Genomic DNA, 18,480 nt, shown 5'->3' with positions numbered 1-18,480 from the left:
AAGCAAACCAAGCACGGGTTTATTTATTTATAAAAAGAGGTCTAGAATTCAAATGTAGGTAAGGTATGCTAAACCTGTATTGAACCATGGTTAGACCAGACTTGGAATACTGCATACAGTTCTGGTTACCATATTATAAAAAGGAGTTAGAGGCACTGGAGAGGGTGCAGAGATTTACAAGGATGATAACTTGTAATGCAAGAGTATACATATCAGGAAAGGATAAACAGGCTGGGTCTCTTTTATCTTGAAAAAAGGCAGCTGAGGGGTGACCCAATAGAGGTCTTTAAAATTATGAAAGGTTTTGACAGAGTGGATACTCCAGAGAGAATGTTTCCACTTGTGGGGTAGAGCATAACTAGACAATCAATATGAGATAGTCACCAAGAAATCCAACAGGGAATTCAGAAGAACATTTTTTACGCAAAGTGTTTGAAACTCCACAGGGAGTGGCTGAAGCGAATAGCATTGATGCATTTAAGGGAAGGCTAGACAAGCATATGAGGGAGAAGATAAGAGGGTTTTGCAGATAGATTTATACGGGGAAAAACGGAAGGAGGCTCGAGTGCAGCATAAACACTGGCATGAACTGGTTGGACCGAAAGGCCTGTTTCTGTGCCGTATATCCCATATAAAAGTTGCTCTGCTCTGCCCTTGGCTGGGTCTTTTACAAAAGATTCAGCCCTGAACTAATACAAGGGAAGAATTCTCTTTCCCACCCCAGCAGAAAGGACCAGGAACTGAATTTGTTACAAGTCATATTTCAAACCTCGGGACTAGCCAAAGCTGGTTTTGGAAGCCATGATAGTGTCAAGATTCTAATAAAGGGATCATTTATCCTGGTCTAATACCTATCCTTTGAATCAAGAATCCTTCCTGAACCAGAGCAGATTTGTTATTCACAGATACCTCCGTAACATCACCCGTTTCCACCCTTGCCTCAGCTCATCTGCTGCTGAAGCCCTCATCCATGCCTTCGTTACCTCTAGACTGGACTATTCCAACCTACTCCTGGCTGGCCTCCCATATTCTACCCTACGTAAACTAGAGGTAATCCAAAACTCGGCCGCACATGGCCTGAGTCGCATGAAGTCCCTCTCACCCAGCAGCCGTGCTCGTTGACCTACATTTGCTCCCGGTTAAGCAACGCCTCGATTTCATAACTCCCATCCTTGTTTTCAAATCCCTCCATGGCTTCGCCCCTCCCTCCCTATCTCTAATCTCCTCCAGCCCCACAACCACCCCCCCACCCAGAGATGTCTGCGCTCCTCTAATTCTGCCCTCTTGACCATTGGTGGCCGTGCCTGCTGTTGTCTAGGCCCCAAGCTCTGGAATTCCCTGCCTAAACCTCTGCACCTCTTTCCTCCTTTAAGATGCTCCTTAAAACCTACCTCTTCACCTGCCCTAATTTCTCCTTATGCGGCTCAGTGTCAAAATGTCTTTTATCTCATAATATTCCTGTGAAGTGCCTTGGGCCGTTTCACTACATTAAGGTGCTATATAAATACAAGTTGTTGTTGTCTTATGCAATTACAACAACTTTTATTTATATAGCGCCTTTAATGTAGTAAAACGTCCCAAGGCACTTCACAGCAGTGACAAAACAAATAAATTTGACACCAAGCCACATAAGAAATTTCAGATGACCAAAGAGGTAGATTTTAAGGAGCTTCTTAAAGGCGGAAACTGGATTGAGACTGCTAGAACTCATTTCACACAAGTCCTTACAAAAAGCAAAGAGCAGCCTGCATTTTTGCTAAATTCAAACACAAATTTCAGATTTGAACGATTGGCCCAGTGTTCACCTCTTCTCTTCTCTCCCGCACACCCAACATTTTCTTATTTGTACAATGGTAGTAGAGGTAGAGGTTTAGGGAGGGAGTTCCAGAGCTTAGGGCCCAGGCAGCTGAAGACACGGCTACTGATGGTTGAGCAGTTATAATCAGTGATGGTCAAGAGGGCAGAATTTGAGGAATGCAGATATCTCGTGAGGCTGAGATTACAGAGATAGGGAAGGGCGAGGCCATGGAGGGATTTGTAAACAAGGATGAGAATCTGTGGCAATTCAGAGATAAACATTAGGTGGTTTTGGAAGTCTATTGAGTACTGTATCTGCAAGAGTATCACTTATATCATATGCAATATAATATGCCATAAAGTGCATGTTTATCATAAAACCTAAACTGCATATTAATCGTGAAAAAGCGTTTTGATGTCCACCCTAGACACAGATTTTGAGGGATCACTCAAGTGACTCATCATCACAGGCAGTCCCTCAAAGCGAGGATGACTTGCTTCCACGCCAAAAAATGAAGTTCACAGGTGTTTCAATGAAGAACGTATTGTTTCGGATCCCGAACTACATCTTGAAGGATGGAAGATACCTGTGTGTGGATTTTTTTTTAAAAAACATGTGGTGGCCGTTGCACCCCAGCCACCACACGGGCTTGACAGAGCTACGTCTTGGTCCGGTGGCAAGGATTAACCAAGACGACTGGAGACCAGCTCTGCTGCACGGACCAAATGCGCACATATATCGCAGTGTGGGCTGGCCCGTGCTGCCCCTGGGCCCTCGCCTCTTCTAAGCCCCGAACTCTCGTCTCTCCTGGGCCCCAATCACATCCCTCTACGAACTATTGCTGTTCCTTCGCCCCGACCTCGCCCCGCACTGCAGTCAGCTGTCACCCTCCTGCAGCAGCATGCCACCACACACTGCTCCCTCTAATGGCCCCGGCCTGCTGATGGTCTTGCAGGCCGGGACCGAGCCGATTTCCAGGCCGGGCCGCCGCACACTGCTCCCTCTAATGGCCCTTCAAGTGACTACCATGTCAATCATAACATAAATTTTGGCTAACTGGCCTGAATTGCTTAAATTAAAAAAATAGTAAGGCTTCCCTTTGTGAAGTTCCACCATCTTGGTCATTGATACTGAGCTAATAACTGAAAGGTTTAGGAGTGAGAAAAAAGTCATTGATGAATTGTAAGAGATGTTGCCATTGTAATTTCTCCAGTTTGCTGCCTTATCTGATCCTCCAGGAAGCATAACGTTTAGTATTTTGATACTTGTGTTTTTGTTTAACTATGACTGGTAGAAAGGGTTGAGGAGCACAGATTTCTAAGATAAAGAGAACAGACTCAATTATGGGTTTAGTGCAGCAGTTTTCTATATGGCACAATGACTGGATATTGGTCCGGTCATCAATTGATGGAAATATTGTTTGTGATAACAGTGGGAATTCAGTAAGCCAGCAGTCAACCAGTGTATTTGGTAAGTTTCACAGTCGCATTTTAATTTATCCACTCTCCATGCAGACACTATTTTGGGTTAAATATTATGCTCATTAAAGTAAGAGTTGTTAACATTGGAAAATGAAAACACTACCAGTAGTTTCTTGCACTCGGTGTAAGCATCAAGCATTAAAGTACAGCACAGACAGGCAGCAAAGCTCCTTATACTCTGCCTTTGCCTAGTCTCTGAACAAGACCGACAATTTGGAGACAAATTTGTGTTGTACATTTACGTACACTAGAAAGTGGATTGAGGCTACTAGAACTCATTTCACACAAGTCCTTACAAAAAGCAAAGAGCAGCCTGCATTTTTGCTAAATTTAAACACAAATTTCAGATTTGAACGGTTGAACCAGTGTTCTAACTCCACACATCACCTCTTCTCTTCTGCTCCGCACACCCAATATTTTCTTATTTGTACAACGGTAGTACTGCTAAAGAAATTGTACCTGACCTTTATCCAACTAGTTACATAGATCAGAACCATGGTAGTAGTGTATATTAATACATTTTTGTTCCATATTTTAACAGTACTATTTAGTACAAATGCCTTACTATAATTGTGAAAGGTTCAGTTTCAAGAATGAATATGACCAGAATTAAATAGAAAAACTGATCCATTTGTGAAGAATGTTTTATTTTTGCATTGCATATTACTTTCAGTTACCAGCTTCAAACTTTAAAAACAAGAGGGTAAATCCTTCATTAAAATTTTACATACATATACACATATTTATATATATGTATATGTATATATTAAAATACAGCAGAGTGCTGGATTAAATACTGCCAATATTTTCATGACAAAACTACTGTCAAACCTGACATACCATAGGTCCCTTCAAGTTCTTGTAGTCCAATTTGTTTTGTCAGTTTTCACCTCACAAATATTTAATAGTAGAAAATAACACAGCACTTTATGGATCTTGAACTGAATCAATAACTAAGAAAACAAGTGACTTTTTAAAATAAAGGGCACAGAGTATCTAACACTGCATGAGCCAATAAGAAATATACCAAACGACTAAGCTACAGGAAATGGTTCAGTTAACATTTTGCATTTTTACCAAAACACCACAGATTCTGACAGTCAGGTATTCAACAGTAATTTCTCCCTTTCATAAACCTAGCCGAAATTGGATTTCTTTCTTGCATTATTCCTATCTGGTCTATCCTCTTAGTCCTAAACTGGTCAAGTTTACTGATGGATGAATCTGGAGTACACGCAGGGTGAGAGATTTGGTAGGATTGGGAGAGAAAATCAAATGATTTTGGCTGGTTTAAGAATGAGAATAGAAATCGATTCAGCTGGGTTAAGAAAGATCACTAACCTACACAGTTAGGATTACAAGGTCCGTTATTACCAGAAAGGAGGGGTGGAGTTATTTAGAATTCTAGTTCATTGACACTTGCTTTTAATGTAGTTTGTAAACAAACGTTTCCCATTTCTCCAATTCTTCACACCCTTCCCCCCACCCCCCCCCCCCAAAAAAATCAATCCCACCCAACAAAAACAAGACTAGTAGCTGCCATGCAACTTCCTTTTAGTAGGAATGAAAAGCAGTACAAAATGTTACTATAATGGGGTTCCAACAAGGCATCAAAACAATAGAGAAAACTCATTGTACAATGAGTTCAGAGCAACAGACAGCTCTGGGACATGAACCTTGATCAGCCAGCTCAGAACCCAAAACTTAAAATGCTAGATTACCAAGCAGCTCCAAAAACCTCGTTTTAATAAATATTGATCCACCTTCAGGACCATGACACTCAAAACTGAATACACAATTTCTTTGGGCAACATTGTGCTTATATCTGGCATACACCATCTGGTGTATGTCAAAGTATGCACATACCAAACTCGAAATGCCAAGCAACAGTCTTTAAGAGTCAATGGCCATACATAAAGTGCTACTCAAACACTTTCCATTCTGTGTTTTGGATTTTTAGTAATTTTCCAGTCTCCGTTCATTAAAAATAGCTGCACTTGGCAATCATGAACTTCCTTTGCAAACCAAAAAGGACCTACGTCAACTTATTTCACAAATGCGCCGCAAATTTAATCTCTGCTGTTTGTGTAGCAGGTGCCCAACTGCACACTACAAAGTCAGAACAATTAGCAAAAGAAAGCTAAGGAATGGCATTTGTTCCAAGCTGCAGATTTTCATAGGCTAAATTGTGGCATTCACATGTGCATCTATTCAGTATTGGTGATTGAGAAATTCCTTTTTGGAATTGTCAGTGGAACACTAAGGAATGAAGACATGTAAAAGAGGATTGGACAGCCGGTCCCTCTGTGAAGTTAGTTCTCTCCCCCTTCTCCACCATCAGCATCATCTGCCGTGTTATCAGATGTCCATAACTGTAAGAGAAGAATCAACATGTTAATCTTTTAAGCCAACATTAAAAAAGTACTTTTACACAGCACTGTATCTACAACTAGAATTCAAACTAACTGCTTCTTGTCCTAGGTGATTAATTCTGTGAATACCAAATGTTCTTTTTAATTGTCGGGAAACATATCTCCAAGACTGCAAAAACAATACATACCCATTGCAGTATCAACATTTGCAAGATTTCATTACTGGAGGCCTTCAACAGACCGAAGAAATAAAGTATGTTTTTATAATTTATTCTGGATATCTTGCTGTGTTCTGATTTCTGATAATAGCATTTAAAATAGAATGGTTTTCATACATTCTATCCCAATAGTGCATGAATACATTTTAATAATAAGTATGTTTGTTGCATTCATATAGTGCCATTCATTAACAGAGTAATTTCTCAAGGTGCTTTACAGAGAAAAAAAAAAGGAGCAGGAGGATTAGAAGAGGTAATCAAAGGTTTAGTTAATGAGAAGGGTTTGGAGAAGACTTTTAAATATGAGGAAGGAGATAAAGAGTCAGCTTTCGGTCAAACAGGACAGCAAGTTTGCACGCAGTCCATTTCAATCTGAATGAGCTGGCAGGAGGCGAATGGAGTCAATGGCGAGGGTGCAGAGCTTTTGGTGGGAGCTAAAAATGCTTTCTTTGGTTTTTACAATGTTCAATTCAAGGCAATTCTGCAATGCTCAACCGTGTTAAACAACAGAGAAGTTATATGTACTTTATATATAGGAGCAGCCAAAAAAAAGTTCCAAAAATTAAAAAGATGCTCAAGTGCATGTTTATACACCTCTTCTAATCCTCTTTACATTAGATTTCTGACCTAGAATTTACGACTGACTTGTAGCATTCTTCCAGAAACTGTCCAATGTTCCAAATTGCTGTAAACGTTCGATCAGTTTGGATAACATCCCATTTGAGATTTTCCATTTCTTAGAATGATTCAAAAATGTAAACTTTTCTACCAGTATTCTTAACAATATTACTCTGAGTACATCATACTGAAAAACAGGAGCATGTCTTTCTGGTCTTTAAAGACAGAGACTGTCTAGATTGTATATGTAGTCTTCTCATCGTAAGCTTAACTCTGAAATATTGTTACATTCTTGCACCATTTCTCACCGTCAGGTTATCTCTGAGTAATTGCATAATGAGTGTACTGTCTTTGTAAGAGTCTTCATTCAGTGAATCCAGCTCTGCAATAGCTTCATCGAATGCCTGAAGACAGCACAGAACAAAAAATAATTAGATCTATTTGAACACCACAATTAGTTCTAGAAGTTCAAATATATCTTTGCAAAAAAGTTGATGAAAAAGGACATTGCAACTTAATGACTAGAAATTGCAGTCGGAGGTGTACCTCCAGAGTATGCCTCGACCTGCAAAACATTTACAAAATGATTTGCTTGTGTCCAGGCTGTGAACAGTTGCGGTCTCGGACCTCGAGGTGGAGGGTAGCGTAATGGACCCAGGCTCCCAGGGAGGTAGGCGGTTCAGAATTATACCTGGGATCACGTGGACCTGGTCCTCCAATGTCAAAGGAGAATTCCATTGCAATCATTTACGAAGGGAATCCCCTAAAGATATGCAATGTAGCTGCCCCAAGTCGAATAGTTATACAATATACAGAATTGCAATTTTATTCCTAAGTTCCTTCACCGCACCAACCTCAATCATTTTAAACATCAAGACTATAAATCTGAGCCAATATTTGCATAAACTCATTTAATAAATATATGTGCATAACTTGACAGCGACCTGGGGATGTATGTACACAAATCTTTGAAGGTGGCAGGACATGTTCAGAAGACTTTAAAAAAAACCGTATGGGATCCTTGGCACTTTATTAATAGAGGCTTAGAGTACAAAAGCGAGGAAGTTATGCTAAATCAATATAAAACACTGGTTAGGCCCCAGCTGGAGTATAGTGTTCAATTCTGGGCACTGCATTTTAGGAAGGATGTCAAGGCCTTAAGAGTGCAGAATAGATTTATAGATTGGTACCAGAGATGAGGGACTCCTATGTCAAGAGATTGGATAAGCTGGGGTAGTTCTCCTTGTAGCAGAGAAGGTTAAGAGGTTAGATTCTTCTCAAGTGAGAAGGAAATACTCCAGATTTTTGATGCATAGACCATTCTACAATCCAAAGATAGGGTTTGCAACCCAAATTGACAAACCCCATTTTGTGTCAACATTGGCAAATCTGTGAGTTTACCTTGTCCCAAAATTATAATCCATTGAAATTCCAGAACCTCAAATATTATTTGGCTCAACTGGTACCATCTTGTAAAATATTTTTTGTTAACAGCACTCTTTTTAAATTAAAGAATAATTACCTTAAAATCTGAGTGTGCTGGAAAAGTCAGAAAATCATGGGTTCAAGCCGCACGCCCAGACTGGAGCACTGAATCAAGGCAGACATTTCAGTACAAAAATGAGGAAAGTGCTACACTGTTTGAGGTTCAATCTTTCGGATAAGACATTAAACCAAAGGCCTGTCAGTTCAGGTGAATGCAAAACATTTCAAGGCACTATTCAAAGAGCAGTGCACACTGATGCCCTAGCCCAAATCCCTCCTTCAACCACCACCACACACACAAAAAATTAAACTGGCAATTCATCGAATTTATTGTTTCTGGGATCTTGCTGAAGGCAGTCAGCTGTTGCATAACAGTGACAATTCAAAAGTAATTCACTCAACGTGAAGCATTTATATAATATGGTGTTATATAAATGCAAGCTGTCTGTCTTACATTATTCAATTGCGATTGATTACATTCTGTCGCTGTCCCTTCCACAGCCCTAACAGGAGAGAACCATAGAATCTGACTAATTTGTACAATTACCTTTAATAATATTCAATCTCCTTGTAGCCAGATATTTATCCAGTTCCTTTTTTTAAAGAGTTTAATAGCATTGACTTTTTTTTTAAATCAAAGGAAGCCTATGCCACAGATCTACAATGGGAAACAGACAAAAGTTTGAAGTTTGCCACTTTTGTAATTATTTTCTACTGTGATGTTATCACATGGTCAACTTACCCATGACTTGCAGAGGACCTAAATCAATCAACCATGGCAGAACTGAAAAAATAGCAAAGCAAGCAACACACTTAAAATAAGATGTTTAGTTAAAATATCTTTGCTCTAGTAGGTAAATTTTCAACATTCACTACCTTGGTTCCCTTTATCTCACATACCATAGCCAGTTTGTCTAAACAGGAAAAAGTCAAAAGCCCTCTCTCGAATTTTATTCAGATTGATACTAAAGGTTGGGCGTATATAGGTATTAAAATGGGTATGTCCGTTTGGTCTGTTGTTGATCCTAAATTTGAACCCCAAGAAACAAAAGTTTTCCTTGAAAATTATAGGCTAAAAATCAATAAGCAGAAGGCATCGTATGCTCAGAGAACTTAGTTGCTTCGTCCAATTATTTATTTAAAATCAGATCATAAAATTGAATGGCGATTATGAATCGCGGGGGGGGGGGGGGAGGCAATCCAATTAAAACCAGTTAGATTTTTCTCAAGTGAGAGACAAGGAAACGTTCCAGATTTTTGGTGTATAGACCTTTCTACACTTCAAAGATAGTGTCTGCAACATGTTCAATTAACCAGAGAAATTTACATTTTAAACTGGGCATATAGCATGGAATTAAATTAAGTTAAAACTAATATTACTACCCAAATTGAAACACAATTAATCTACCTGGAGATTCTGTATAGAACCGATGAGCACAGATAAGGTCACTACATGGATTTTCAACAAACATGCTGTGGAGGTGGGAGGAAACTAGTATAGTGCATTTGCAAAATTTGTGGACTGTAGTCTAGAAATCAATCAACGCCCTTACAATGCTGACCCTGTACGCATTCCAGGAAATATTAACTAGCTTTGAGTAAATAGCAATATTACAGCGATGGTGATTTGCCTAAAAGATTAGTTACTTCCAAGTGGATATTGACAAATGATCATGTGTAATGGAATGACTGGCTTTTAGTACATAGGGCCCAAGTTTCCACACGATAAAAAACGGGTGCCCCTCTGAGCTGGGTGCCCGTTTTTCGCGCCTAAAACGGCGCCGGAAAAATAACGCGCGATTCTGGAGAGCCCTGCAGCTCCTTGTTTGTTTGGTGCGGCGCCCAGGGGGGGCGGAGCCTACACTCGCGCCGATTTTGTAAGTGGGAGGGGCCGGGTACTATTTAAATTAGTTTTTTTTCTGCCGGCAACGCTGCGCGTGTGCGTTGGAGCGTTCGCGCACGCGTAGTGTGAAGGAAACATTGGCACTCGGCCATTTTTGTAGTTCTTTGTAGCTGTTTCGTTTTTGAACATTTTTTAATAAAAGCACATTGCCATCAGCACTGAGAAGGCTGCAGGAAGCCTCAGAAAGTTGAGGCAGCCATTTCCCAACGACCTCCCCCTTTTGCCGTCGGGAAATGGCTCCTCAATTTCTGAGGCTTCCTGCAGCCTTCTGTCTCCTTCCCTCCCTCCGTCTGGAACGGCTCCCCCCCCACCCCGCTGCTGCGTTCGGTCGGGCCCACACTCCCCCCCCCTCCCCCCTCCCCCCGCTCGGAACGGCTCCCCCCACCCGTGCGTTTGGTCCCTCCCCGCCGTCTGGAACGGCTTCCTCCCCTGCGTTCGGTCAGTTGGTTCCCTCCCGCCCGCTGTCTGGAATGGCTTCCCTTCCCCCCCCCTCCACCCCTCCTCGTTCTGGACACCTAATTTGTAACCTGCGCCTGATTTTTTAATGTGTAGAACAGGTTTTTTCAGTTCTACAAAGATCTTCACTTGCTCCATTCTAAGTTAGTTTGGAGTATGTTTTCACTGTGGAAACTTTCATATCAGGCGTCAGTGGCCGGACACGCCCCCTTTTGAAGAAAAATTTCTGTTCCAAAGTGGAACTGTTCTACCTGACTAGAACTGCAGAAAAAAAAATGTGGAGAATTGCAATTTCTAAGATAGTCCGTTCTCCACCAGTTGCTCCTAAAAATCAGGCGCAAATCATGTGGAAACATGGGCCCATAATGTCAGCTTGAAAAGGATAATAACAAAGTTACATCGCGTCTACAGCACAGAAACAGGCCAGTCGGCCCAAGTGGTCTATGCCAATGTTTATACTCTACATGAGCCTCCTCCCACCCATCTTCATCTAACCCTATCAGCTTACTCTTCTATTCTTTTCTCCCTCATGTGCTCATCTGGCTTTCCCTTAAATGCATCTATGCTATTTGCCTCAACTACTGTTTGTGGTAACGCATTGCACATTTTTACCACTCTTTGGGCAAAGAAGTTTCTGCTGAACTCTTGATTGAATTTATTAGTGACCATCTTATATAAATGGCCAATAGTTTTCGAATCCCCTACAAGTGGAATTATTGTCTTTATGTTACCCTATTGAACCCCTTCATCATTTTAAAGACCTCTATCAGGTCACCTTAGCTAGAGAAAAGAGCCCCAGCCTATTCAGTCGTTCCTGAAAGTTATACCCTCTCAGTTCTGGTAACATCCTTGTGAATATTTTTTGCACCTTCTCCAAAGCCTCCGCCTCATTTTCATAATAGAGACCAGAACTGTGCACAGTACTCCAGGTGTGGTCTAACCAAGGTTCTATACAAATTTAATATGACTTTCCTGCTTTTTATTTCTATCCATCTAGAAATAAACCTCATTGCTTGTTTTGCTTTTTTTTTTAAAAAAAATGGTCTTATTACCTACATTGCTACTTTTAGTGATGTGCATCTGTACCTTGTACCCCTAGATCCCTTTGCTTCTCCATCCTATTTACACTCTTATTATCCAAGCAGTATGTGGCCTCTTCATTCTTCTTACCAAAATGCACTCTCTCACATTTACTTATATTGAAATTAATTTGCCAATTAAATGCCCATTCTGCAAATTTAGTAACATCTTCCAATTTAGCGTCATCCCTAATTTAGTGTCGTCTGCAAATTTATAAATTTTACTTCCAGAGTACAAATCATTAATGTAAATTGTGAACAACAATGGCCTTGTAGAACACCACTTCCCACCTTTTGCCAGTCTGAGTAGTTGCCCTTAACCCCTACTCTCTGTTTTGTAGCCAGCTTGCGATCCATTCTGCTACCTGTCCCTTGACTCCATGTGTTCCAACCTTAGTCATAAGTCTACTGTGCAGTACCTTATCGAAGGCCTTTTGAAAATCTAAATATATTACATCTACTACATTAAGCCTCGTCTACTCTTGGAGCAAATAACTTTAAATATGGACTTTGTTCAAACATTACAAAACAACCACCTCCATTTATATAACACCTGTAACACAAGAAATGTCCCAAAGCACTTTACAGAATAAACATATAAGAACATAAGAATTAGGAACAGGAGTAGGCCATCTAGCCCCTCGAGCCTGCTCCGCCATTCAAAAAGATCATGGCTGATCTGGCCGTGGACTCAGCTCCACTTACCCGCCCGCTCCCCATAACCCTTAATTCCCTTATTGGTTAAAAAATCTATCTGTGATTTGAATACATTCAATGAGCTAGCCTCAACTGCTTCCTTGGGCAGAGAATTCCACAGATTCACAACCCTCTGGGAGAAGAAATTCCTTCTCAACTCGGTTTTAAATTGGCTCCCCCGTATTTTGAGGCTGTGCCCCCTAGTTCTAATCTCCCTGACCAGTGGAAACAACCTCTCTGCCTCTATCTTGTCTATCCCTTTCATTATTTTAAATGTTTCTATAAAATCACCCCTCATCCTTCTGAACTCCAACGAGTAAAGACCCAGTCTACTCAATCTATCATCATAAGGTAACCCCCTCCTCTCCGGAATCAGCCTAGTGAATCGTCTCTGTACCCCCTCCAAAGCAAGTATATCCTTCCTGAAGTAAGGTGACCAAAACTGCATGCAGTACTCCAGGTGCGGCCTCACCAATACCCTGTACAGTTGCAGCAGGACCTCCCTGCTTTTGTACTCCATCCCTCTCGCAATAAAGGCCAACATTCCATTCGTCTTCCTGATTACCTGCTGCACCTGCAAACTAACTTTTTGGGATTCATGCACAAGGACCCCCAGGTCCCTCTGCATCACAGCATGTTGTAATTTCTCCCCATTCAAATAATATTCCCTTTTACTGTTTTTTTTTTCCCCAGGGTGGATGACCTCACATTTTCCGACATTGTATTCCATCTGCCAAACCTTAGCCCATTCGCTTAACCTATCCAAATCTCTTTGCAGCCTCTCTGTGTCCTCTACACAACCCACTTTCCCACTAATCTTTGTGTCATCTGCAAATTTTGTTACACTATACTCTGTCCCCTCTTCCAGGTCATCTATGTATATTGTAAACAGTTGTGGTCCCAGTGGCACACCACTAACCACCGATTTCCAACTCGAAAAGGACCCATTTATCCCGACTCTCTGCTTTCTGTTAGACAGCCAATTCTCGATCCATGCTAATACATTTCCTCTGACTCCGCGTACCTTTATCTTCTGCAGTAACCTTTTGTGTGGCACCTTATCGAATGCCTTTTGGAAATCTAAATATACCACATCCATCGGTACACCTCTATCCACCATGCTCGTTATATCCTCAAAGAATTCCAGTAAGTTAGTTAAACATGATTTCCCCTTCATTAATCCATGTTGTGTCTGCTTGATTGCACTATTCCTATCTAGATGTCCCGCTATTTCTTCCTTAATGATAGCTTCAAGCATTTTCCCCACTACAGATGTTAAACTAACCGGCCTATAGTTACCTGCCTTTTGTCTGCCCCCTTTTTTAAAGAGGTGTTACATTAGCTGCTTTCCAATCTGCTGGTACCTCCCCAGAGTCCAGAGAATTTTGGTAGATTATAACGAATGCATCTGCTATAACTTCCGCCATCTCTTTTAATACCCTGGGATGCATTTCATCAGGACCAGGGGACTTGTCGACCTCGAGTCCCATTAGCCTGTCCAGCACTACCCCCCCAGTGATAGTGATTATCTCAAGGTCCTCCCTTCCCACATTCCTGAGACCAGCAATTTTTGGCATGGTTTTTGTGTCTTCCACTGTAAAGACCGAAGCAAAATAATTGTTCAAGGTCTCAGCCATTTCCACATTTCCCATTATTAACTCCCTCTTCTCATCTTCTAAGGGACCAACATTTACTTTAGTCACTTTTCCGTTTTATATATGGAAAAGAGATGCTGAGACAAAAAAAAAGGGGAGAAATTGAGATGTGGCTGAACGGTTGGTCAAAGAGAGGGGTTTTGAGGATTTATTTAAAAGGGAGAGAGAGAAGTGGAGAGGTCGAATTTCAGGTGGGAGGACCCAGGAGACTAAAAGCCCCAGCACCAAGAGCGAGGGGAAGGGATAGAGAGGGTACACAAGAGGCTAGAGTTGGAAGGAATGTGTGCTCAACAGGGATAAATGGATGGAGGAAGTTGCGGGGCAAGGTGGAGCAGGGCCATACAGGAATTTAAAGATATCAAAGATTCTAAATTTAAGGCTTTGGGAGATTGGGAGCCAACGCAGGTTCGCGAGAACAGGAGGTGGGCAAGGACAGGATTCGAGGAGCACAGTTTGACAAGGTGGAGTTTATGGAGGGTGGAAGATGGTAGACTAGCAAAGAGCGTGTCATAATAGTAGAGTCTGAAGGTGATGAAGACATGTTATAAAATGTTTCAGCAACAGTAGGTGCAGAGGTAGGCAATTTTGCAGAAGTGGAAGTAGGGAGTTGATGAAGATACGAGTTCAGAAACTAAGCTAAGGATCAAACGGATCAGTCATTTCTCATTAGGCTTTTAGATAAATCATATTTGAATTATTATAGTATTTCTCATGCCATTCAAGGTGAGGGAGAAGAAAACGAGAAGAACTAACGGGCCCAAGTTTCCACATGATTTGCGCCTGCTTTTTAGGAGCAACTGGTGGAGAACGGACTATCTTAGAAATCGCAATTCTCCACATTTTCTTTTCTGCAGTTCTAGTCAGGTAGAACAGTTCTACTTTGGAACAGAATTTTTTCTTCAAAAGGGGGCGTGTCCGGCCACTGACGCCTGATTTCAAAGTTTCCACAGTGAAAACGTACTCCAAACAAAAGTAGAATGGAGCAAGTGAAGATTTTTGTAGAACTGAAAAAACCTGCTCTACACATTAAAAAATCAGGCGCAGGTTACAAATTAGGCGTCCAGAACGAGGTGGGGGGGGAAAAGGGAAGTCATTAAATTCTATAATAAATCCTTATTTATACTTATACAAATATTATACAAATAAATCCAACCAGAATAAACATTTATAAGCAAAGAAAAGATTAAATAAACCATCTTCCTACCTGTGTGAAAGTGCTTCAGGCAGGCCTTTCGGGACCGAAGGCTGAACGGGCCGGCCCGAGACTTCGGGCAGGGCCCGTCCCCAGCACCAGATTTACAGGTAGGTGGCGTTGGGTTGGGTCGGGTCGGGGAGGTTCGGGTCGAGGGAGGGGGGGGGGGGAGGAAAAAGAGAGGGAGTGGGGGAGGGAGAGGGAGTGGGGGAGGGAGAGGGAGAGGGAGTGGGGGAGGGAGAGGGAGAGGGAGTGGGGGAGGGAGAGGGAGAGGGAGAGGGAGAGGGAGTGGGGGAGGGAGAGGGAGAGGGAGTGGGGGAGGGAGAGGGAGAGGGAGAGGGAGAGGGAGTGGGGGAGGGAGAGGGAGAGGGAGCGGGAGCGGGAGGAGGGAGCGGGAGGAGGGGGAGGGAGGAGGGGGAGGGAGGAGGGGGAGGGAGGAGGGGGAGGGAGGAGGGGGAGGGAGGAGGGGGAGGGAGGAGGGAGTGGGGGAGGGAGTGGGGGAGGGAGTGGGGGAGGGAGTGGGGGAGGGAGTGGGGGAGGGAGTGGGGGAGGGAGTGGGGGAGGGAGAGGGGGAGGGAGAGGGAGAGGGAGCGGGGGAGGGAGGAGGGGGAGGGAGGGGGGAGGGAGGAGGGGGAGGGAGGAGGGGGAGGGAGGGGGGGGAGGGAGGAGGGGGAGGGAGGGGGGGAGGGAGGGGGGGAGGGAGGAGGGGGAGGGAGGAGGGGGAGGGAGGGGGGGAGGGAGGAGGGGGAGGGAGGAGGGGGAGGGAGGAGGGGGAGGGAGGAGGGGGAGGGAGGGGGGGAGGGAGGGGGGGAGGGAGGGGGGGAGGGAGGGGGGGAGGGAGGGGGGGAGGGAGGGGGGGAGGGAGGGGGGGAGGGAGGGAGGGAGGGAGGGAGGGAGGGAGGGAGGGGGGGAGGGAGTGGGGGAGGGAGTGGGGGAGGGAGGGGGGGAGGGAGGGGGGGAGGGAGGGGGGGAGGGAGGGGGGGAGGGAGGGGGGGAGGGAGGGGGGGAGGGAGGGGGGGAGGGAGGGGGGGAGGGAGGGGGGGAGGGAGTGGGGGAGGGAGTGGGGGAGGGAGTGGGGGAGGGAGTGGGGGAGGGAGTGGGGGAGGGAGTGGGGGAGGGAGTGGGGGAGGGAGTGGGGGAGGGAGTGGGGGAGGGAGTGGGGGAGGGAGTGGGGGAGGGAGTGGGGGAGGGAGTGGGGGAGGGAGTGGGGGAGGGAGTGGGGGAGGGAGTGGGGGAGGGAGTGGGGGAGGGAGTGGGGGAGGGAGTGGGGGAGGGAGTGGGGGAGGGAGTGGGGGAGGGAGTGGGGGAGGGAGTGGGGGAGGGAGTGGGGGAGGGAGTGGGGGAGGGAGTGGGGGAGGGAGTGGGGGAGGGAGTGGGGGAGGGAGTGGGGGAGGGAGTGGGGAGGGAGTGGGGGAGGGAGTGGGGGAGGGAGTGGGGGAGGGAGTGGGGGAGGGAGTGGGGGAGGGAGTGGGGGAGGGAGTGGGGGAGGGAGTGGGGGAGGGAGTGGGGGAGGGAGTGGGGGAGGGAGTGGGGGAGGGAGTGGGGGAGGGAGTGGGGGAGGGGGGAGGGAGAGGGAGTGGGGGAGGGGGGAGGGAGAGGGAGTGGGGGAGGGAGCGGGAGTGGGGGAGGGAGGGAGCGGGAGTGGGGGAGGGAGGGAGAGGGAGAGGGAGAGGGAGAGGGAGAGGGAGAGGGAGAGGGAGAGGGAGAGGGAGAGGGAGAGGGAGAGGGAGAGGGAGAGGGAGAGGTCAGGTCGGATCCAGTCCGGGAGCGGGAGTCGGGTCTGGTCGGATCCAGTGGGGGGGGGAAGAATCGGGTCGGGTAGGGGAGCGTGGGCGCGGGTCGGGTCGGATCGGATCCAGTCGGGGGGGCGGGGAGCGGGAACAGGAGCTCGGGTCAGGTCGGATCCAGTCGGGGGGGCGGGGAGCGGGAACAGGAGCTCAGGTCCAGTCGGGGAGCGGGAACAGGAGCGCGGGTCGGGTCCAGTCGGAGGGGCGGGGAGCGGGAACAGGAGCTCGGGTCGGGTCGGGTCCAGTCGGGGAGCGGGAACAGGAGCTCGGGTCGGGTCGGGTCCAGTCGGGGAGCGGGAACAGAAGCGCGGGGCGGGTCGGGTCCAGTGGGGGGGGCGGAGTGGGAACAGGAGCTCGGGTCGGGTCGGGGAGCGGGAACAGGAGCGCGGGTCGGGTTGGGTCCAGTCGGGGGGGGGCGGGGAGCGGGTGTCGGGTCTGGTCCGGAAGCGGGGGGGTGGAAGGAAGCGGGTGTCGGGTCTGGTCGAGGGGGGGGGGGGGGGGGGGGGGAGTAGGAGCTGGCCGTGGGAGGAGCCTTATTCACGCAGCCCCAGTGAGGCCATTCGGCCAGGGGATGCGTGCTTCGGGCCCCTCCCACACAGTTCAGCGCCTGGAGCTACTGCACTTGCGTGCCCACTGTAGCGCGCATGTGCAGAGGTCCCGGCACTGTTTTCAGCGCAGGGACCTGGCTCCGTCCCCCTACAGCTCGTGCTGCGCTGCGCCGAGGGCCAGAGGACCTGCAGGGAGGTGGAGAATACGGAGGATTTTTTTAGGCGCACTTTGTGGCGCAAAAAACGGGCATCCAGGTCGGGACTGCGCCGTTCTAGGCGCGTGTGGAAACTTGGGCCCAACAAGTCTTCTCCAAAATTAGTTTGGCTTTGATGTAACAGTTTATCAAACACTCATCCATCCTTACTAAAAGAAGTAATATATCCAATGTACAAGATAACAAAAAAGAATATTTAAAAAAGTTAGTCTTAGAAAGAGACAGACAGACTTGCATTTATATAGCGCCTTTCATGACCACCGGAGGTCCCAAAGTGCTTTACAGCCAATGAAGTCCTTTTTGAAGTATAGTGTAGTCACTGTTGTAATGTAGGAAACTGCTTACCGACTTGGCCAGTGCACAGGCTTGCTCTGGAGAGTTGAGAATTTCATAGTAGAATACGGAGAAGTTCAGGGCAAGACCTAATCGAATAGGTTGTGTTGGTTGCATGTCCGTCTTACTGATATCAAACGCTTCTTGATATGATGTCTGGGAGTTCTCAACTGTTTCTGTAACAAGACAGAATAAAATGCTGAAAATATCATCTCTGTTTGAGTAGCAGCATCCTCACTTGGGATAAAAATATACTCTGCAATTACCCAACAAGTATTCCTTTGTCTACCATTGCAGTCTCTCTCACTTACACACCAATTACTTCCATCCCATTGCAGCCAATAGGTCATCCTCATAACCCACTCCTTAGAATCTACCACAGCTGTCTTTATCCATCATACATATAAACAAAGGACATATTCATTGGACAGTGCAACCTCATGCACAAACATTCCCCACTAACTCACAGGAGAGGCGAGACACCAGAAAGGTGTGTGTACCACACCCTTTGATTTTCCATCTTCTTCCACTGACAGTCAAGATGAGATTAGTAACTCAGCATAGTAAAAAAAAAAAAATCATGGATACAAGCTGTTCTACAATTCTACAGCACAGCACAGCACACTGGCAAGTTAACACACAGC

General features: G+C 45.6%; 1 protein-coding gene across 1 annotated transcript in view; it reads right to left on the bottom strand.

The window, feature by feature from the left end:
* Positions 1-3,906: 3,906 nt before the first annotated feature.
* Positions 3,907-18,480, bottom strand: part of LOC139279820 (14-3-3 protein beta/alpha-1-like) — a 43,584-nt gene continuing 29,010 nt past the window's right edge. The window contains exons 3-5 of the mRNA XM_070899065.1: positions 17,849-18,012; positions 6,796-6,891; positions 3,907-5,651 (exon numbers count right to left, since the gene is read on the bottom strand). Of these exons, the coding sequence (XP_070755166.1) occupies positions 5,592-5,651; positions 6,796-6,891; positions 17,849-18,012 (320 nt within the window). The 3' untranslated portion in view covers positions 3,907-5,591. The remainder of the gene's footprint in view (positions 5,652-6,795; positions 6,892-17,848; positions 18,013-18,480) is intronic.

The sequence above is a fragment of the Pristiophorus japonicus genome, chromosome 14, assembly GCF_044704955.1.
Source record: "Pristiophorus japonicus isolate sPriJap1 chromosome 14, sPriJap1.hap1, whole genome shotgun sequence".
Lineage (NCBI taxonomy): Eukaryota > Metazoa > Chordata > Chondrichthyes > Pristiophoridae > Pristiophorus > Pristiophorus japonicus.
This window is presented reverse-complemented; position numbering and strand designations above follow the sequence as displayed.